Source organism: Vulpes vulpes, chromosome 1, assembly GCF_048418805.1.
Source record: "Vulpes vulpes isolate BD-2025 chromosome 1, VulVul3, whole genome shotgun sequence".
NCBI classification, from domain to species: domain Eukaryota; kingdom Metazoa; phylum Chordata; class Mammalia; order Carnivora; family Canidae; genus Vulpes; species Vulpes vulpes.
In genome coordinates, this window is record NC_132780.1 from 198,794,428 (window position 1) to 198,817,677 (window position 23,250).

The following is a 23,250-nucleotide window of genomic DNA, read 5'->3' on the forward strand; positions in this document are numbered from 1 at the left end:
ACACAGAATACCCGTGGATCCCGACGAACGCCTTGGTTTGAGCAACCAGGCTCTCTGTCTCTTAAAGGCTCAATAAATCAAAATCAAGATGGCAGAAAACCATGTTCCTTGGCAATTTTTTTTTAAAATTTTTATTATTATTATTTTTTATTTATTATAGTCATACAGAGAGAGAGAGAGAGGCAGAGACACAGGCAGAGGGAGAAGCAGGCTCCATGCACCGGGAGCCCGACGTGGGATTCGATCCCGGGTCTCCAGGATCGTGCCCTGGGCCAAAGGCAGGCGCCAAACCGCTGCACCACCCAGGGATCCCCTTCCTTGGCAATTTTGAGGGAGGAAAATAAATGGGTAGGTCTAAGATGACGTCCTAAGGAAGCTTAAATCGGGAGACCCCTGCAGTCACACGGGCTTGGGTGCAATTACCTACCTCCGTGTTCAAGCACTTACCTATCCAAGCTCCCAACTCTGGCGACTAGATACAGGAGACTCCCAACGGCAAGGCTTCCCAGCACCAGGAGCTTCTGTCTCAGCCACGCCTGCTGTTTGAATAGCATGGCCCTCCATCAACCTTCAGGGCTCCTGCGGCCTGAGAGACAGGGGTGGGAGGCACTCGTCAGCGGCAGGTCCCAGAGGCTCCGGGACTAGTCACAGCCGCGGCCGGGGCTACGGGTGATCAAGTGATGCTTCGTGAGGAAGAGATCCCGTACGGACCTTGACAATGCTGAGGCTGTGACAGGTATTTACCAGAGGTTGCCTTCCTCTCCCCGACCCAGGCTACAACATCCAAGGCTAAACCGGGGGACGCTCCCAACTAGATGGAACCTGTTGGACAATTGTCAAAGTGAATTAAGGTGCACACATACATATATACAAAGAGAGAGAGAGAGAGAACACGCACACACATTTGTTATTATTAGTCCTTCAAAGAACGCAGATAAAATGAGCAACTGGGTGACCTGAGGGGTGCCGGTGGGGCAGGCAGTACGCTGAGGGTCCTGCCCTGGAACAACACGACAAACGTAGAAATTCCGGTTCAGCGAGTGATCCTCTGGGGCACTGCAGTGACATAGGTTACTTGCATGTTTTTTGGTTTTGTTTAGTTCTAATTGCGAAGGGAGGCAAGACCAAAGGCTCGTTCTTTACCTTCCGAGGTTATCAGCCGTAACTCTCAGGCCCTCAGATGTTGGAGGCCAGTGGCTCAAGGTGACCTGATGCTGCCCTTCACCTCCTCTGCCCGGTGCCGTAACTGGACGGTGGGACTCTGGAGAGATGCCGAGACAGGCTCCCCTGCTGTGGGGACCCCCTCTTGGCCCTCGATGGATTTAAACAGATTTGCCCATACGGGTCTCACTCTCCTGTCATGACGGAAGCTTACCTGGAAGCTCTGGACTCTTATTCATGAAATAAGGCTGGCGGAGGAATGTAAGGCTCTACTAGTGCCGTTATTAAATTTTGGGGGAAAAAAATGCAAGCTCCGATTCAGCCTTTCTTATTAAAAATAAATCCAATCGCCCTTTCAAGATAAGATTGTTTGTTTCTTATTGAAACTCAAAGTAGTAACCCAAGAAGAGGGACTGCAGCAGTGGGTCATGGGTAGAAATTATTTTCTTGCAATGGTATTTCCATGTTTGCTAGGTGGCAAGGGGTACACTGGGGTGGACTGATTGGTCTATTCATTCCTTCATCGAGATTAGGAGCCCCAAGAACATTCTCAGCTATTCTACTGGGTTTATGGAGGATTCCAGAAAACACCCTGAGTGAGTTTTAGCCCTTGAACAAGTAATAATGTGAGACGAAATCGCAAAACGACCAGAGGATGCAACCGAATTCATGTTAATGTAGAAATAAATGTCGAGGAAAGAAAATTAAAAAAAGAAAGAAAGAAAGAAAGAAAGAAAGAAAGAAAGAAAGAAAGAAAGAAAGGTCAGAGATGTGGGCTTCTTAGATTGCAGGGGCCTCTCTCTCCCCGTCTGTAAAATGGGGACGGTCTCTGACGTCCCCACTCCGGCCCCCACGCCGAGAACGGAGTGAGCTTTGTACCAGTAACGTCGCGGCTCCAAGGTGTATTGCTAGGGGCTGGCGTGGGGTGAGGCTCCTCTGCGCCTCCGGAGGCTGAGTTTCGCGTGAACCCAGAGCGAGGCAGAGGGGCGCCGAGCGGTACGAGAGGCCCGACGGGCAGCCGCCCCGGGAGCGGCCAGCGGTGGCGCCTTGCCCGGCCCCCGCGGCCCTCCTGCTTCCCACGGCCGCGGGCTCTGCCCACCGCCCCAGCTGCGGAGCCCGCTGCCAAGGGGGGCGCGGCTGCCTCCCCGGGGAAGGCCACCCCAGCTGCCCGCCCCGGCCGTCTCCCTCCACCTCCGGGGGCCGGGTCTCCAGGGGTCTCCAGTGGCCAAGGTCTCCCGAGTCCCGGGTCTCCAGGGGTCAAGGTCTCCGGGGGTCACAGTCTCCGAGGTGCCGGGTGTCTGGAGATCATGGTCTCCAGGCATCAGGGTCTCCGGGGGATCTCCTGGGTGCCAGGTCTTTGAGGGGCCGGGTCTCCGGGGGTCACAGTCTCCAGCATCACAATCTCTGAGGTGCTGTGTCTCCAAGGGGCTGGGTCTCTGGGCGCTGGATCTCCGGGGGTTCAGGGTCTCCAGAGGCCAGGTTTCTGGGGGTCGAGGTCTCCCAAGTGCCAGGTCTCCAGGGGTCAGGGTCTCCCGGGTGCCGGCTCTTTGAGGGGCCGGGTCTCCGGGGATCAAGGTCTCTGGGGGTCAGGGTCTCCGGGGACCGGTTCTTAGGGTCAGGGTCTCCGAGGTGCTGGGTCTCCGGGGAGCCGGGTTAGAGGCAGCGCCTGCCCCGCTGTGGCAGCAGCGTAGCTCTGGGCCACGGCTGAGCGTGCTCCTGGCTCACAGGTCCCAGGAAGCCAGCTGAGGGGGGAGCCCCGATCCTGTGTGCCTTGCTGGACGGGCCGGGTCCCCTACGGTGAGCGCGCACCCGCCGCCCTCAGAGATCCCAGGCCAACGAGCCAGAATTAACCTTGCACCATTGCTGTTGTTGTGGTTTTGTTCTCACAGTGGAGTCAATGACATACACACCTTAATCACAGGCATTGTCTATTTTTTTTTTTTTTGGTGAAAATCCCAGATTTCATTTCATTTCATTATTTCATTTCATTTCATTTCATTTCATTTCATTTCATTTCATTTCATTTCATTTCCTTCCCTTTTCTTTCTTTCTTTCTCTTTCTTTCTTTCTTTCTTTCTTTCTTTCTTCTTTCTTTCTTTCTTTCTCTTTCTTTCTTTCTCTTTCTTTCTTTCTTTCTTTCTTTCTTTCTTTCTTTCTTTCTTTCTTTCTTTTTCTTTCCTTCTTATTTATCTATTTATTCATCAGAGACACAGAGAGAGGCAGAGACCCAGGCAGAGGGAGAAGCAGGTTCCCTGTGGGGAGCCCGACGCGGGACTCGATCCCGGGACTCTAGGATCACACTCCACGCTGATGGCAGACGCCCAACCGCTGAGCCACCCGGGCGTCCCCACTGTCTACTTTTTTTGTTTCTCTCAAGTCACCAATTTTGTCAAACTCCTCCTCCTTAATTTCTTCCTGCCTCATCCTGTTGAGGCACTTCCTACCCCCCTCGTCTCTTACCATCTGGGGACGTGCTCCTATGGCCCGTGTGGTCTGTTTCCTTCCTCACCCCAGTTCTTCTGTCCCCCGTCAGTTTTCAGCTATTCGCTGGATCAAGTCCAATCTCTTCCGGGTGCCTGGGTGGCTCAGCAGTTGAGCATCTGCCTTCGTTCAGCTCAGGGCCTGGTCCCAGGGGGTCCCTGCATGGAGCCTGCTTCTCCCTCTGCCTGTGTCTCTGCTTCTCTCTCTGTGTGTCTCTCATGAATAAATAAATACAATATTTAAAAAAAAAAAAGTCCAATCTCTTCTTCAAAGCACAGGCCCTTCGGTCCGAGGGCCCAGCCCGGACAGCCAGCCTCCTTCCTTCTTGAAACTCCCCAGCTCCAGCCTGTGTCCCCCCAGGTCAGCCTCATTCCTGCTTTTCAGACCTGTCCACTCTCGTCTCCCTGCTTTCGTCAGCGTCCTCACTGGCCCGGCACGGCTCCTGCACTTCTCCTTCTTCAGGATTCCCAGGTCCTGTTAGTGTCTCCCCGGAGAGGGCGATCGTGGCGGATGGGCAGTTTGGGCGGGAAATCCCAGTGCACTGCCATTCGGGGGTGGGAGGGGCTCCACCCTGGGGAGACGCTTGCATGCAGGGGGAAATGACAGGGGCTGGGAAGGCTGTGGAGGGAGGGGCCCAAGACCCAGGGGAATGTCACAACCAAGCTTTCGAGCCTTCGATGGCGACGCACAGATGCACACGTCATCTGGGAAATGGTGGATCATGACACCTTACTGCACATAAGGCTGAGGCTCTGTCTACAGCCACTGAGGATCTCTCCTGGCCAAAAGCTCCACTGCCCCCCCGCCCCCGATGGCCCTTTATGGCCAGTCTGGTTGTCACCATGGGGGTTTTGCCCCGTGGGACGAGCAGCTGCAGCCAGTCCAGCTCATTTCTGAGATGCCTTGAATCGGCCCACTGGGGCTTCTCCAAATGCCTTCCTGCTCTGCTTCCCCTCCGGACAGCAGGCCTGCTGCACCTCCAAAGCACCCCCGTGTCTACTAGGAGGCCGAGGAGAACTAGAGCTTTTATTCAAGGGCTCAGCTACTGTGAACGGAGCATCCGTGGTGAAGTGCAGAGAGCCCTGGGTTAGGAGTCCGAGACCCTGATTAACATCCTGGTTTACTTTTAGAATGGAAGCTCGCTGAATTTTGGCATCCTCATCTGCACAGTGAGGATCACAATGCTTATCTCACGGCGTTCTTATGACGTGAGCCTTGGGTAAGACGATGTGAGATAAAACTGTGAATATATGGGCACTTTGCAAAAATGGGGCATGACAGAGCTCGGGAGGCTGATATGTTTGTTCTCACGATGCACTTTAAAGAGGGAGAGAGTAAAATAAATGCAGTTCTCATTAATAATATAATTAGATTGCAAAAAATGTAAGCCCCCCTCTTTTTTTTTATACATAAATAACTTTTAATGGAAACAACTGTTACCTACGAGAACACGAAGGCTGTAATTTCCTCTTCAAAGCGAGACAGCAAAGGGCGGCAAAGCAAAGAAACACCAAAGACAAGGACGAGAAATCAACACTTACTTTGCTGAAATCTCTTGGAATTTGACAGAAATGAGGAAGCCAGGCCAGTGGTTGCTAATAAGTGTCTCTAGGGCGCAGGAAGCGAAATCTCATCCTGTTCTGAGGTTAGTCTCCGACAGGACGTCCTGAGAGGCAGGGTCCTCGCAGCCCCCCAGGAAGGCCTGCCCAGGGGACACCAAAGGCGCTCGGCTGCTGTAACCCTGAAGGTGCCCCTCGGTCTCTACCATCCGAGGACCCTGCCAGGTGGGGTCTTAGGAGTGGGGAGTCATTGCTCTTGTTCGGGGAGTATCTGCCGGAGAGAAGCCTCACCTTCCGAGGTTCACCGAACATGGTATTAAACTGGGGAGAAGGTCAACTGCTCCTCCAACCCGCAAGTTCCTTCCCCTTAGCTCTACTGGTTTAACGGCTATTTTAAAAAATTTCCATCACATCAATCATACTGGTAATAGGCAATTTATATAAAGTTTTTTTTTTTTGAAGCTTATTATTTCTTTTTATGCCTTATCAAAAAAAGGTTAGAGACCAAACCGTGACACTTGAGCCCTCCTTCATTTCCGGTTTTTAAGATCTCAGCGTTTTGCATCTGGTGTGCCAGGAACAGCACAATTACAGTTTCTCCAGATTCCTAAAGCTTTAATAGGCCCGGTGTCTTAGCCCAACAGAGCAGAGTATCTAAATAACAGAGTCCGCGGCCAGAAACAACACATCGTGCAGACATCTGGCTGTTTCTTGAGAGCGGCACCAAGCAAAGAGAGAAGTGATTCCCAAGCTGAAGCAAAGAAATAAGGGAACTCAAAAATAATCATAATAAAGCCATGTCTAAGTGCTGCTCCAAAGCCTGTAGACATGGTTGCCGCAAGCCCCTGGTAGCAGTAAAGACAGTAACAGAGACAAGAGCAGCAGAGTTCATTAGAGACGGCAGGACTCGCAGAGCTGAATTATTCCAAGGAAATCATTAAGGGTCTGCTGCGTGATAGCTCATTTAGCAGCAGCCTTATGGAGTGGACAGGAACCACATTTATTGGGCAATCCGCTCTCTGTTCCTTTCTTTCCCATTTATTATCTCATGTTGTTATGCAAGGGAGCTGTGAAGTGTTCTCTTTTATTTCCTCTGATGGGAATCAAGGAGCAGAGAGATGAGCAGGTTATTTACCCGAGGGCGTGTAGCTGATAACTGCGGAAGGAGAATTTAAATTCAGACTTATCTGACCCCAAAGAACGTGGCCCCTTGATTGCAATGCCACTCGTAGAGCTCCCCTGGGACACCCTTAACTAATACTTGTTTGTTGATTGATGAGAGCGGACGCAACCGGTTAACGCCACCCAAATTACCTGCCATTGAACCTTGAGGTAGAAGATGGGAAGGTGAGAAAAAGTAAAAGAGGAACAGAGATTCCATGGAGGGGCGAGCGACAGGGGCATTTTGGATGATTTGAACCTGATAAAATCAAGGGAAAATATTAATAAGTGTTGACGATGATGACGAAAATGAAAGGTGCTGTTCTTACGGAAAAATAATGTTTTTAGTATGTTACAAAGTGATTTTCATACCGTTTCTCTTACTTTTGCTTCTTCCGTTGTTTTGGTTGCTATGTTACAACGTTTTTTAAATTCACTTATAGTCCTTTCAGGTTTATTCTTTCTTGCATTGATGGAGAGGTCATTTGTGACATATCAAGCAATCCTTGGTTGATTGCTTATTTCTTTTAGCATTTTTATTTATATATTTATTTCCTGTATAGTTAACATCCAGTGTTACATTAGTTCAAGCGTATAACATAGTGATTCAACAATTCCACATATTTCTCGGTGCTCATCAGGATACGTGTACTCTTCATCCCCATCACCTATTTCATGCATTTTTCCCCCCTCCTCCACCTCTCCTCTGGTAACCACCAGTCTGTTCTCTCTATTTAAGAATCTATTTTTTTGGAAGTCTCTTCGTCTCTTTGTTTTCTTAAGTTCTACGTATGAGTGAAATCATCTGGTATTTGTCTTTCTCTGAATGATGGTTTTCACTTAGCATTATACTTATAAGGTCCATTCACATTATTGCAAATGACAAGATTTCATTCATTTTATGATTGAATAATATTCCACTGTGCGTACACACACACACACACACGTACACCCACCCCACTTCTTCTTTATCCACTCATCTATGGATAGACACTTGGGTTGCTTCCAACTACATCCTAGCTATTGTAAATCATGCTGCAATAAACATAGGGGTGCATATAACTTTTCAAATTACTGATTTCATTTTCTTTGGGTAAATACTCTGTAGGGGAATTACTGGATCACATGGTAATTCTATTTTTCATTTTTTTTGAGGAACCTCCATAAAGATTTTGCACGGTGAAGGAAACCATCAACGAAACAAAAATACAACCCATTAAATGGGAGGAGATATCTGCACATGATATATCTAATAAGGGGTTAATGCCCAAAATATGTAAAGAACTTATTCAAGTCAACGCCCAATAATCCAATTAAAAAATGGGCAGAATGCATGAACAGACATTTTTCCAAAGATGACATCTGGATGGCCAGCAGACACATGAAAAGTTGCTCAACATCACTCATCATCAGGGAAATACAAGTCAAAAGCACCATGAAATATCATCTCATACCTGTCAGGATGACTAAAATCAAAGCCAGAAGAAACAATAGGTGTTGGTGGGGATTTGAAGAAAAAGGAATCCTAATGCACTATTGGTGGGAACGCAGCCTGATGCAGTCGCTGCGGAAATGGTGTGGAGGTTCCTTACCTTATCATTTCTAATTAAGACCAACCAGGGTCTTTAGAACCCCATCTGTCCTCCCCATAATTCCAGAACTGACTTACTTTTTGATAAATTTTATAGTCGATTATCAAAATAACATTGCTTTTTACTGCTGTTTGATTCAGACTCTTCTGTGCTCATCTCTGTAAGATCTTGATTAAGTCTGTTGGTGACCTCTCGTGATCACCCCACCCCTTTCCCACCTTTCTCAGCTCTTCCCCTCTCTATCTCAGTGAGCAGCACCCCCTCTGCCCACGGGGTTGCCCACACTGAAAACCCTGGAGTTCCTTCTGGGCTCCAATCAGCCAGTGAAATTCTACCTCCAAGATACTACAAGAATCGACCTACTTCTCTGCATGGACATTTGTGAGTGCCTTGCTTCAAGCCATGTTCTCTTTTCCTTAGAGTATTATGGGCTCCTCACTGGTCTCCTCACCATTACTATTTTTTCCTGCCTCAAATTATTCTCCATACTGATGCAAGAGTGGTCTTTCCTTTTTTTTTTTTTTAAGATTTTATTTTATTTTTTTTATTTATGAGAGAGAGAGAGAGAGAGAGAGAGAGAGAGAGGGAGAGAGAAGCAGAGGGAGAAGCAGGCTCCATGCAAGGAGCCGGATGTGGGATCCAGTCCCGGGAGCCCAATGTGGGATCCAATCCCGGGACTCCAGAATCATACCCTGGGCCAAAGGCAGGCACTAAACCACTGAGCCACCCAGGGATCCCCTTTCTTTTAAGATTGTATTTATTTATTTATTCATGAGAGACACACAGAGAGAGGCAGAGACACAGGCAGAGGGAGAGGCAGGCTCCCTGTGGGGAGCCCGATGTGGGACTCCATCCTGGGACCCCAGAATCATGACCTGAGCCGAAGGCAGACGCTCAATCATGAAGCCACCCAGGCGTCCTGCTAGAGTGATCTTTCCAAACTGAAATCTGATCATGTTGCCTTCAGACTTAATGCACTTTAATGTGTCCCTATCATCCACATGTTTTCAAAAGACCCCATGCTCCTTTCCACTGCGGCTCCACACAACCCCCAACACCTGTATCTACAAACTTCAGCACACAAAACAACTTACATTTCCTTACTTATCCTGTCTCGTATTTTACTTTTCTTTTCTCAGTTCCTTTAAAGAAATAAGAATTGGAAAAGCGCTCTCTACATAACATCAGTAGCGTCCTGTGAGGGCCCATCCATCGGAGTGCTCAAGCTGGGTCGTACCTGGCAAGCCAGTTGTTAATGCCGTGGTTAAGAATTACCTTATAGAAATTCACGATTAAATAAATTAAAACAAAGGCAATAAATATTTAAAACCTCATTATTTCCTAATTATCTTACTACATCTTCCTATTTATCTATGCCTTGGGATGAAGTCTACTGTATCTGTACAGAGAGGATACTACTGTGCATCTCTAAGTCCACATTCAGTGAATTCATGGTGGAATTGGACGTCAAAACTGCAGGGAGAAGGGATTTAATTACTAGGAATCATCGCTGTCCCCACGAGCTGGTTGTTAAGGATTTCCCAGCACTCTGCTGGTCATGCTCCAATCATTTCTCCCGTGTACATTCATCAAGTTGTTCCTGAGCGCCCACCATGTGTGCAGCATGCAACCAGGCGCAGTTGGGGACAGAGTGAGCCCCCCTCTCAGGTTGCCCTTCTCTTTTAGCCTCCTCCACGCCCCTGCCTTCCGGTAGGGGTCTGTTTTCATTTCTGAGGCCCCTGCGGCTCTTTTCTGTTCTCATTTTCCTAGGTATTTCTCCCCAGCTTCCGGTGCCTCCTTTCAGTTCCTCCCCGCACCAAGCCCCTGCCTATGTTCTCTAAATACCAGGGCTTAACAAGAAAGAATGCAGTGCTATTATCCATCGTAACATTGATGGTGAAAGGACAGTACAGCAAAAGGTATTAAAAAAAAATCTTATAAAGGTTGAGCAAATCCATAAAATAATCTACAATTAGTTTGTATGCAAACTAATACCAAAAGCTGTCCATTCTTGGCAGGCTAACATTTTCTTAAATTGCAGTATTAGTCACATGCTTTAAAAATTTGCTCTTTTTATTACCAGGGGCACCGCTTTCCTTTGCCACTTGGATCTTTCTTTCAAGGGCAGAGGGGCTCCACCAAATTCTGACACTAAGATAACCCCCGATGTCCCTGGTCCTCCACAGAGGTTTACTGACCTACCACGCGCTAGCCACCGCAGACACCACGGAGAATACGAAGAACCAAAGACACACGCATCATGTCTGTTGCCGTCTTCTAGTATTCAAGGCCAGTTCTTGATAAAAGTGTAAGAAAACTGCTTCTTCTCTTACACAAGAGCCCAGATCCTCTTGGAGGGCAGAGAACAAAGACTTCCCACAAGCTCAGGGTCTGCTGGACCTCCCAGACCCGTCTCTTGGCCCTAAGATCCACTTTCCCCATGGAAGGTCCCTGCCTGCTATCCAAGTAGCTACAGGCAAACCAACTCTCTAAAAGGTACTATTCTTCCTCTAACAAGACTCCTCTTTTCAAAGCCCTTTGCCGAGTGAAGACTTCGCTGAGCATGTTTAGACCAGACTTTGCCAAGTTAAGTGCTTGTGACCAAACAGGACTAGCATCGTGGGTATGTGACCCGTGTGTTTGTATGGGGCTCTGTACTCAGAAGGATCCCATGCTTGGTTTAATGCTTTCTTGTCACGGTCTTCAAATTCTCTGTAATTTCTGGACAAGAGGCCCCACATTTTCATTCTGCACTGGGCTGTACAAATCACGTGCACAGTCCTGCAGTGAGACCTTCCGCCTTCCGGAGAGGCCTTCCACTTGTATGTTGGCTATAACTCTTCATAGTCAGCGGCACCTCCTCCTCTTTCCAGATGCTTGGCCTCAAGAGGTGGACATTGTCTTAAGACCCATCACACAAGAACACAGCCCTTCACGTCTTCTTACAGAGCTGGGAATTCCGCTCCCCTTCATTCCTTCCACTTCTGTGGCCTTCCCTGAGGCTCGTATCTTCCCTGGATCCCCAATACTAAAAATGACATCAGCCTTCAGGACGCAGTTTTACCGTCCTACAGCCAACGACATCTACAGGACAGCAAGCGCCACACAAGGATGATGTTGACACACACAAGCACACACAACAGCATAGGGGTTTCATTACAATAGATTAGTGGGCAGAAATCCTGTGGGAGGAAGAAGTGTCATCATCCCTGTCACACAGATGGGAAACAGACCTAAGGACTATAGGCATCGGCTCCTTCCGTGGCCTGAAAACTATCTCCCCACCCCCTCCACTCTTCTAGGCAAAAAACCTAGGGAGTTTAAGTTACTCACCTGCTATGTGACTGTGGGTAAGTCTCTTAACCTCCCAGATTTTTTTTTTTTAACCCAAGAAAGAGAGGGTGTTGAAGGGATGTGTTCAGCAGTGCCTTCTGGGGCTAACGTTCTCTTACTCTAAGGGATGCCCCTAGATGAGCACCACGTGAGCATTCCTACAATGACAGATTCATGGATAAGGAAGTAAGGACAACTGCAGCGGGGCGGGGGGGGGGGGGGGGCGGGCGGAATTAGTGCCTGAAGTAAATCTCAATTTTTCTTGTTATCCCCCAGGGTTGAACAGTTTGACTCCTTTCAAGACGGCTCCATCCCATTATACTGCTTATTCCTGTGAAAAACAATCCTCTCATTCTCAGACATGAAATTTCTTTGAAAAGATACCGACGCTTAAGGAAGATTCTACTGATTAGCTTTCAATTTGCCCAGCTGCCAGAGAACCCGCAGGAATCACATTTTGAAAAAAAAAATTAGCCAAGGGCAGCAGAGGAAAATCGCCGTAAAGAACTCGCTTTTCTTCTATTACAGTGATCAAATAAGAGAGCTGTGATGAGAAAGCAGCCGATGAGGAGGGGCACAGGACAAGGGCACGGAAGCAGTGTTCCGCGTGTGTCAAGTCGAATGTGGAGCCAGGGTGTAGACTGAGGGAAATGGACACCAATTGTTAGCAGATTAAGCAGAAAATGCATCAGTCAGGATGCTCATAATTGCTCTATCCAACAGCTAAGGGAGCTATTTAGCTCTTTGTTTCTTCAGTTAACCATGAAGGGTCAATGTTAGAAACGAAAAGGAAAAAAGCTGATGGATTATACAGAACTGTGGAGTTGGTGACTGCGCTGAGCTTTAGTGCTTATCCTCCTGGGAAATCCTGCAGCAGCGGCGCTGAGCAAATCCCACATTTTCAAATGGGTTCTCCGTGGCCTCCCTCCGTTCAGCTTTCGGTATCACGCACACAACTGATCCCGCACAGCTACCACGATCGTGTGAGCTTGGCTGGGCCTCTGGGCCTCCCGCTGCGGGGGACACTCCCTTCGCATTCGTACCCAAGCAACTTAGAAGAAGCGGGTCCGTTCTGCTTCTGTTCGGGGGTCTCGTTGAGTAGATCGAGGCCTTAAGGAAAGAGATGGGAACCCAACTGTATTTCGGCACCGAGTTCCGATCTCTCTGACTCTCCAGGACCTCGTGGCTAGATGCAGCTGACGTCTACGCAACAAGGTGCCTTTCCCAGGGGGAACCTCAAGCTGCTCTTCACTTCACTGAGCAGTTGCTGGGGTTCCGTGAATCGCCCTGCCGGTGAGTTCAGGAGAGTCTTTCCTTCTCCGATCCTGTGTGTATCTAGGAAAGTGCGAGCTGGAGAGGAAGCAAGAATCCAGGTATTTAAGTTCACCTGTCGCGGCCCAGGGAGGTCACTCCAGTAACTCAGGCGCAGGCTGCACAAAAGGTCAAGTTACCCGGATAAGCTCTTCCCTCCACCCTTGCACAGCGAACGTCAACTTTATTGTGATATGCGGCTTGTCACACCCGGTGAAATCAAGTGTGACAGTCACTACCAGTCAGAAAGTCAATTTTCACGTCTTATTTCCTCTCTCACAAATGTTTTGTTTTTGGTGAGGATCAAAGAAACGGCGTCTTTTAACGCCATATATAAGTGAAAAGCACGGTGGTATTTTTATCGCTGATTTTTTTTATTTGATTGCAGTTCTCATTATCCTTTCTCCGCAGTGACTTTTTCCTTTTAATCTTAGTAAGACTAAGCTATATATTTCTCTTACAATGACTGAAAATGATGCCGATTTAACATTAACCATTTTAAGTGAAGAATCAAACCATTAGTAGACTCTACATATATATGAACGCACATGTTTAAGTTACCAAGTTGGATTGAGAAAATTCACCCTGTTTAATGTAAAATTTATGGGAATTTGAATGGGTACTCCTGAATCCTTTACAGACAGACTTCTTATTTTCCACTTAATCATCACAAAAGCACAATTCAGAATACCACTATCCATTTGTGTGGCATTTTATAGTTTTTCAAGTTCTAGTTCAAACATTATTTTACTGGATTTTCACAACAAACACACGACAACACACAACAAACACACATACCTACTTTATTCTCCATTCTACAGATTAGATAAGAAAGCCAATGCCTGGCGTACGGATGGTACTCATGTCCACCTGGCAGATGACGGGCAGAGTTCAAAATAAAATACAGCTGTAGTGACTTCATATTTGTGCTGGGAAAACTCATCCTCTTTCCATGAAGATGTGGCATTACTTTTACTATAAGGATCTAATGTTCACTCATTAGTGCACATCTAATCCTTGGATGCTCTGGGTTTCGAAAGACTGATAAAATACTTTTTGTTAAAGTATGAGACTTGGAAAAGAGGAAAGAGATATTACGTAATTTCGACTGAATAATATGCTTTCTGTGTCTCTCTGGCTGGATCATCCGTTCCTCTTGGAAAAATATTCCATTAGGATAAGGATTGCGACAGATTCACCAGGAAGAGCAAAAGAGGAAATAAACCAGTTAATCGAATAATTCCCAAGTATAATGATCATTATGCCAATTGTGAATTTAGAACATTAACTCCAATCACCTCCCAACTCATATGTACACTTTTGGTTGGGATTTCCATTCCAGCTTGATTCCTCAACCCCTTGTAAGTTACACAGTATTTTTGTTATTACTGTTTTGCACAATTATTTTTGGTTTAGATTTATCCACATTTAGTATTGTCATCAGACACTATTCTTTTTGTCATCAGCTTTATTTTTTTTAAATGCATTATTTTCGTTATCAGCTTTATTGACGTATAATTCACATACCATGAAATCCACCCATTTATAAGTATAAATTCAGTGGATTTTAGTATACTTAGAGTTGCATGGTTACACTACAATCATCAATTTTAGAACATTTCCCCCACCCTGAAAAGAAACACTACTCTTGAGTAGCCCCCCTCCCCACCTCTCCCCCTAGTCCTAGGCAACCACTGATCCACTATTTTTTAAAGATTATATTTATTTATTCATGAGACACACACACACACACACACACACAGAGGCAGAGACACAGGCAGAGGGAGAAGCAGGCTCCACACCGGGAGCCTGATGTGGGACTCGATCCTGGGACTCCAGGATTATGTCCTGGGCCGAAGGCAGGTGCTAAACCACTGAGCCACCCAGAGACCCCCCCCCCCCCCCCACTTTTTACCTTAGACTGATCATCTTGCATTTCATTTTCCTTTTGCCAGAGGTACGATTTCTTCCCATTCAGCAGACAAAAGTTGGGGCATATATATCATACCGAATGCAGAAATATTTTCCCCCATTTTTTCTTTCCAAAGGGAAAAACAGGTAGTCCTCCTTTCTTTCGTTTATCTGTTTATTCCATTAGGATGATCTCATTCCTGAAGGATTTGTTAGCTGTTGAACCAGTAGTGAGCTGAAACTTATTTTAAAATAATAGAGTGCTAAAATGGGCTCTTTCAAAATCAGCCTTTTTTGAACAACGGGTTTTAAGATGTTTAGTGTTCCTTAAGGCCTTTCAGGCTAGTAATTACCTCCAGAACATAAAGAAAATAGAGGCCGGTGAAGCAGGCAGCACGAGGAAGCAAACAACTTTACTGGGACCCGGGAATGCGCGGAGATGTCATGATAAAGCTCTCGTTCATCGAGTGGTGTTAAAGGGAAACAAAATTGGACACTTGCTAATGGTGGTAAAGACAGATTTTTTCCAGTACTACTACTGCACCAGGGGAGAGATTTCAGTATAGAGCTGAGCTCCCCTCTGAGGGACAAAGATGACTGAGAGTTTTAAATAAAAAAGGGAGAATGAGGGAGTGGGCAGGGAATGGAGGGAGGCTCTAGTAGGGTTGGGAAAGTAAAAAAAATTAGAGTGGGAGGAGGGGGTTGGTCACTGTGATTAAACCATCTGGGTTTGTTCATTGGTCCTCATCTGGAGGAAAAACAATCTTTTTATATCTTCAGAACAGGAAGCAGTTTTATAAATTGGAGCAAGGCACCCAACAAATTAGGCCCTTACTCTCCCCCAGGACTCGGAGGCATGAGAGCTCCCCCCCTGGAGAGGTTTGCATTCATGGGCCTATGTCAGGTTTTGGCTGGAATAAACAGTAAATTCCTTTGACAGCACTGAGAACAGGCAGGCATTTTAAGGAGGGCTGGGTGATCCCCGGGATATGTCCTTATGTGGCCTGAAGCCATGCTCGTCTGTGCGAGTGTGTGTGTGTGTGTGTGGCGGGGTGGTGGGGTGACAGGGGGGAGGGTGGACAAAATTGTGCTGAGTGTCTGCAATGCTTATCGACTAAGGTTGAGGCCTCACTGAGAAGGGGGTCCAAAGGAACCTGACTGGAGTTGTCACGGGAGAGAGTCCTCGGCAGCGCCTTCCATGTGGGAGGTCACAGGTCCCTCCCTGCATGAGCTCTTGTTTGAAAACTATGTTTTCTGGGTTTTTTTCTTGACCAGCAAATCAAAAGGTCTCAACTTGTCTCAGAGAATCATGACGAGCAATAGTGATAGATATTACTTATTGGTCACTTAGTGTAGCCACTTACACTAAGTCAGTATGGGAAGTATGAAGTACTTAGCATACATGAGTACTTAGCACTCCCTTTCATGGCTCTGGGAGGTTGGTCACTGTCATAACCATTTAAAGAAACTTGCCCAAGTGGCAGAGTCAAGGATCTTATTATTCCTAAGGCTGGGCTCTTAACAGTTATGTTGAGTTTGAGCCTGACTTACCATCTTAGCTTGAATTCTCCCCCTACTAACTGGACACTTTTACTATTGTTATTGTTTAATACAATAAACATTTGGATCATTACCTTTTATTTGAGACAGAATTTGCCTTTAGGAAAAGCAATTCAGGTGAAAATTCACTGACTCTGTGTTGAAATATAAACGTCTTTTCTCACATTCATTTTTATAAGGAAGCCTGGGTATAGACTTCAAGGAAGTGGTTATTTTCTCGAAGCACATTCTATTAAATATATTATATACCAACTGTCTTCCAGTTTCCACTGGTGCCCATTCAAAGTTGATAATCAGGCTGTTGGTTCTTTCAAAGAAATGCCTCTTTGCACCCCGTTTTTAAGATCTCCTTCACTTTGGTGACCTGTGGCTTTTTTCTAGGTCCTCGTGTAGAAGAAACCTTTTATTTAACCTATTTGGGATTCACTAGGTTTTCTGGTTCTCAGGATTCATATGTCTTAGTAAATTTGGAAAAAATAGGAATCATCAGCTTATTGAGTTTCTTTTTTTCTGTTATTTCTACTGCTTTCTAAAACTGATGAAATTTATGTTAAAACTTCTCATTCTATTCTCTATAACCCTTAACCTATGTTTTCTATTTTCTACCTGTCTTGACCTAATCTTAGTTCATTTCTTTTTTTTAAGATTTTTTAAAAAGATTTTATTTATTTATTCATGAGAGAGAGAGAGAGAGAGAGAGAGAGAGAGAGAGAAAGGCAGAGACACAGGCAGAGGGAGAAGCAGGCTCCATGCAGGGAGCACGACGTGGGACCCAATCCCAGGACTCTAGGATCATACCCTGGGCCGAAGGCAGGCGCTGAGCCACCCAGGGATCCCTTTTTAAGATTTTTTATTTGTTAATTTAGAGAGGGGGAAGGGGCAGAGGTAGAGCAGGAATCTCAAGTAGACTCCCCCCATGAGCGCGGAGCCTGATGCAGGGCTCCATCTCACAACCCTAAGATCATGACCTGAGCCCAAATCAAGAATCGCTTAACTGATTTAACCACACAGGGGCCCCTCTAGTTCATTTCTTAAGATTTATCTTCCGGTTCACTATCTTTACTATATCTAATCTTTTGGATAGTACATTCATTGCATTTTAAATCTCAATGATTATATATTATTTTCTAGAATCTAATATTGTTCAAATAGGGTTGGTCATTTTTTACGGTCTCAAGGTCCCTGGTCATATTTCCAAGCTTTTGGTAAATTTCATTAAATATAGCTATTTTATACTCAGTGTCAAAAATCTCATTATCTGAGACCTTTGGGCTTGTTGTTTTACTCACAATGTCTTATTTCCTTGTTTGTTCTGTAATTCTCTCTGGGTTGTTCATTTTTCAAGGAGCTTTATTTTTTGGTATTCTTTGAAGCCTGGGTTGAGGTTGAATTTTCCAAAGGAGTTACAAATTTGCTGCTGTCAATTGCCTGGGGGGGTGGTCCTCTGGGATCAAGGTTGAGGTTTGTTTGTTTGTTTTTTTTGGACCATACATGTAGGATGAATTAGAACTCCACCCTCAAGAGAGAACAAATTTGTGATTATGAATCTTCAGGGAATTTTGTCCTTTTATTCTGTGTCCACATTGATTTCTTTATAGAATTAGGTTTTATTTCTAATTCATTCTTAACAATGACAGTATAATCCTCTAGAATACTATTTTTATGAGTGTCTCAGTTTAGATTATTTGCACTGACCAGGTCCTGTGCTTTTTTTCTCACAGCTGAGCTGATAAAATCATCAAAGTGGACGCTAAAGGATTTTAGAATTTGGCAGAAATTCTCGGAGTAATCCTCATTTTGGAACTTACTTGCCGATCATGTTTCCTGATTTTATACTCATGTTGGGCCTCTGTTGATTCCTTACTTTCAAGCAGCCTTATAGATATATATTATAGAGATTGACATACAGTTTAGTCATTTCACCATACATTTTAGTTATTTCAGTAGCAAGTGTGACACAGACTATCTATCTGACCACTCTGCCAGAAATGAAGGTGTCTTTTATTTTATTCCTTTTCCTAAAAACTCACACACATTTCTTGCTCACCTACTTAATCACTTAGCCGGGAGAAGATCTCTCCCTTTATAGACATTCAAAGGAATGTTATCTCTTTGTTTCATCTTGTAAAGTGGCCAACAATTTATTTCAATTTACAAAGAAAAGAAAATGAATCCATTTGATATGTGCTCTGACAACATGGCAAAGGGCACTGTAGGCAGGGAAGGATTTCTCATGTCTCCCACGACCTTTGCCCCTGATATTATTGCTCTGATCCTATTACAGAGCAAAGGGATTCTGTGGATTGTAATTAAGGTTGCTAATCAGTTGATCTCAAGGTAAGGAAATCATCTAGGTGAGCCTAATCTAATCAGAGGAACTCTTGAAAAGCAGGAAGTTCTCTTCAGGTGGTAGCTCAGCGTTCAAGCAAGACAAGGGTTCATCATGCTGTTTTGAGCTCCGAGGTACAAGGACCTGGAGAGCAGCCTCCGATCTGGAGCAACCTCTGGCCAGTAGCCAGGAAGGACAGGTGACCTCATTCCTACAACCAGAAGGATCTAGATGCTGCCAACCACGACAATGAACTTGCACACAGATTCCTCCCTGCAGTCTCCAGATAAGAGCCTGGTCAAGCTGATGGCTTGATTTCAGCCTAGGAGACTCTCCACAGACACTCCAGTTGAACCCACTGGCACTTCTTCTTCTTTTTTTTAAAGATTTATTTACTTTTAATTTAGAGAGAGAGAGTGTGTGCACCAAGTGTGGAGGGGAGAGGCAGGGAGAGAGGGAGAGAGAGAATCCTCAGGTAGACTCCTGCTGATGGTGGAGCCCAACATGGGAATTGATCCCACAACCCTGAGGTCATGACCGGAGTCAAAATCAAGAGTCAGATGCCCAACTGACTGAGCTACCCAGGCCCCCCTACAACCTGCACATCTGACCTCTGGGACTGTGAGCTAATAAGTGGCTGCTGGTTTATGTCACTGTGTTTGTGGTCACTTGTTATGACTAGTAGAGGCATATTTCTCCATCATCTGTAGCTTTGAGGGGGGAAAAAAAGTAGTGGTGATTTTTCCCTGGAGCTCTCTCCTCACAGAGTACTGAGCGCCAAATAGCAAAAGCTCAGCTTCAAGAGATCTATAGGAAGTGCCCTAACAACGCTAGCTCTTGTGCTCAAACTTTGAACGGAGACGGTAATGCAATTGTGTTCGCTATTGGCAAGAAAAGGTCAATTTAGTGAAATGTCGAACAGTTTTCAGTGAAAAGGCAGATCCTTACATCTGACACCAAGTCAGTACCCTGAGTTGCAACGTGCAAGCTACTGTCTTCATATTACTCCCTTAGACACTGAGCCCTCTGTGTCTTTTTCTCAAGCAAAATCCATGTTGCCCAACACCCCTGTGGGCTCTGAGGTGGCTTCCCTCCCAGACGATGCTCCAGGTCTCTGCAGCACACAGTGGAACACTGTGCATTTAACCAAATGTTGACCTTCCCTGCCCTTAACTTCCCTTTCACCTTTCCTGCTTCATTTCTTATGCTGTGCCCACACAGGCCCTGACTTGGACGAATATTCATTGTTTCCAAGACCTGCCAGATACCTTCCTAATTTTCCTCATTGCTCTTCCTTCCCTCTTCAAATTCCACTTGCAGAAACTGTATGTATCTTTACATATTCAGCTCAGATGTCACTTCCCCCAAGAATCTCTTCTAGATTCTTCCAAGCAGATTTATATATTCCCTCTTTTGTGTTCCCAAAGCTTTTGCTCTTTGTTGTGCAAATGTCCACTTTTCCTATGTTATTGCTAAATTACTATCTTTAGGAACAACTGTATATACATATATACATATACCCCCAAAGCTGGTACAGTTCATTAACAGATGTCTGAGCCACACCATAAATCTGAGGCTGGGTCTAGTGAGATAAGCAAGATAATCAGGTGATGCAAAAGAACATATCTGTTTTTCTCTTTGTATGAATTGGCTTGTTGCTCATTACTATATTCTTCAGTTGGATTGTGTAGACTTGACATTTCTCTCAAACTCGTGTAATCTGCGAGTTGACCACCGCAGTCCATCTCCAACACTTCAAACCCAGATAACGTTAACAGGATCATCTCCCCATCTTGTGTCTACTTCTACATACTAAAACTTTATTCAGCTGCCAAAACATTGCTTGAACTGAGCCACTCTCCATCTCAAAACCCAGCAGTGTCTCCCTGTAGCCTGAAGCTGCACTGCACAGTGTGGCAGTTACTAGTCAATGGCCATAAAGACAACATGAGATGTGATGAAAGTATTAAATGCCCATGGGTTTCAAAGGCATAGTATGAACAGAATACAAACTATCACATTAATAATGTTTTGCATTGTTTATGTGTTAAGATATTTTGCTTGCCCTGCGTAAAAGGAAACGTATTGCTAAAACGAATTTCCCCTGTTCATTTTATCTTTGTTAATGAGGCCACTAAAGTTTAAAGATTATATAGATGGCTTGCGATATACCCTTTTAGTCAGTGCTAGCCAAGGGCATAAAGTTCAGCACCTGAGCTTGGCACTGGGATTCACATGTAGCCTCAATTTCCTCTAAGAACCTCATCTCTTATGTCTCACACATGAAACGTCCATCAAGACCAGTGTTTTTTCAGAAACCCTGTCCTTATTTTCTTCTTCTGCTCATACTATTTCCTTCTTATCTTTCCTTTTGCTTATCAAAATCCTATTCCTCCTTCCAGGCTCATGTTAGCTCCACGGCCTATAAGAAACCTTCTCTGGGGGTACCCTGGGTGGCTCAGCTGGTTAAGCGCCTGCCCTCGGCTCAGGTCATGATCCCGGGGTCCTAGGGATCAAGCCCTGCATTTGGCTCCCTGCTTAGCAGGGAGTCTGCTTCTCCTTCTCCTGCTGCTCCCCCTGCTTATGCTTACTCTCTCTCTGTCAAATAAATAAAATCTTTAAAAAAAGGAAAAGAAACCTCTCTGACCCTATCAACTAAAAAAGATTTTTTTTTCTTCTAAAGGTAGGATTCTGATATCTTATTATTTGTCAACATATTTTGTCTCTTTGCATTATAAGTGCTTAGAGGACAGGAACCATTTAACATGCCTGGCTGTGTATGTATATCTCCACAAATAATAGCACAGTGTCTCAATGAATCCCAAAAAATGTGTGATGCCTGAATTGAATGGAGGAATTCTATTTAGGAAATAGATTATATTCTATATACATATGTGTATATATGTCCTGACATGTTCATGTGTGTGTATATATAGCATACATACATACATAAGCATGTATCTATATGTTCTATATACACATATACACGCTCTGTTGAATCATATATACATATAGAAGCATGTATAAACATGTGTATGTGTTATGCTATATATATACATACTTATAAATATTTCCTAATTTAATGAAAAGGGAAAGGATCACCATGAAGACTCTGGGTCTTGGGAGAAGAATAAAGAACAAATATCCACAGGGAGGAAAACAAAGACTCAGAACATCAGCACTGGAAGAGACTGTAGAGAGCACTACGTCCGTTTCCGTCGTCTCACAGATGAAGGAGCGCCAGCTGGGGAAGTGGAGTGATGGGGCTGGATGAAAGCCACGTGCGAGGTAGACCGCTGGATCTCCTGTGCTTGGTGCGGGACCCGACCCTTGGAAGTCAATGAACAGTAGGCCAGCGAATGAATGAATAATGCAAGGTAAGCACCCCTGGTGAAGTGCAACTAGACTATCCACCGCCTGGTTCAGCGTAGCGAGATTTCCCCTCTACCACACAGAGGGGAGAAGGCAAGTTGGGAAGCAATGGGGAGGTATGTTCAAGACGTTCGTCTTAGTCAACCATTAGATGAATCATTTAACGGTTTGTCTGACAAGAGCATCTAAGCGTATGTGGGTTTATAAGAGTAAATGGTATCTGTCCTTCCCGTTCACTTCCAAGTGGGTGGTGCTGATCTTGCTCCTCCTCATCTGTGCAGAAGAAAGTTTGTGCTTTCAGCAATTTCCACAAGAGCAATGGTGGATTTTCATTGATTTCCCTTATTCTTTCTTGTCCTGGTCCCTATTGTGCATTTGTTTGTTGCGTGGTGTTTTATGGAGCACTCCTCTCACATATATCCTAAAATTCTCAAAGCGAACTCGCTAGGTATTGTTAGTACCATCACTTTGACATGCGGAGCTAAGAGAAGTTAACTTAAACCAGTCAAACATTATACAGCTAAGAAGTGATGAGGCTATATGTGTCTTCTGTATTGTTTCCCGATATTCTCAATGCACCCCCTACTATTTTCCGAGTTACTTATTAATGAGAACACCTATGGCTGGGGCAGGAGGTTATTGTTTGAGGCATGAACAGAGGGAAGAAATTGGTCAACCTCATGACCTTAGCTTGCTTCACCAGTTAATTTCTTATTCTTCATAATTGTTTGTTTATTTACTTATTCAGGCGGGGGGTGGAGGGGAGAGAATCTTCAGCAGGTTCCATGCCCAGCACAGAGCTTGACGCAGGGCCCCGAGATCATGACCTGAGCTGAAACCAAGAGTTGGACTCTTAGCCAACTGAGCCACCCAGGTGCCCCCAGAATATTCTCTTTAAAATACAACTTTCAGGGTTTAGTATGAGTGCAGAGCAAATAACCTTTCTCTTTATAATTTCATCTAACATAACAATAACCAGAATAACTGCTAAATTGGCTCCCTGAAACTTTATATTGGGGGTCCACTTGCTCTATTTCTGAAACTCCAGTGATGGGGAGAGAGTTGGTGACACTTTTTTGGGAGCCTGTACTTGTGGAATCCCCCTTCTGCTAAAGATTAGGAGACTTGTGGAAGCTTGAAGCTTTTGAAATGCGAGGCTTAGGCTTTAATGATTTTTCTTTTTTCAAAAAAGAAGGTGAAATGAATGTAAGCTATGCTTTTAAAGAGAATAGATAAGTAGGACAAAAGTAATCAATAGATCTTAGTTGAGGTTGTTTTTACACAGGAGATCTGTGCGTCTTGCACATTTTCCATCTGTGTAAGGCAATTTGCTTGTTGTTGTTTAGATGTGATTGACACAATCTGACAATCTGGCTTATTAGTCTACTTTGTAAGTAATTGTATGTAAAATGCCAACGACATTTTTCCCACCTAGATCTCAGCCAGGAGACTTATTCTAAAGCAGTAGACCAATGACCCA

At 45.1% G+C, this 23,250-nt stretch overlaps 1 protein-coding gene across 3 annotated transcripts in view; it reads right to left on the reverse strand.

The window, feature by feature from the left end:
* HS3ST5 (heparan sulfate-glucosamine 3-sulfotransferase 5) overlaps positions 1-23,250 on the reverse strand; it is a 256,909-nt gene that overhangs the window by 8,876 nt on the left and 224,783 nt on the right. For all 3 annotated transcript variants that reach the window (XM_072739356.1, XM_072739367.1, XM_026005833.2), the window contains one exon: positions 448-586. In XM_072739356.1, coding sequence (XP_072595457.1) covers positions 448-554 — 107 coding nt within the window. In that variant the 5' untranslated portion in view covers positions 555-586. The remainder of the gene's footprint in view (positions 1-447; positions 587-23,250) is intronic.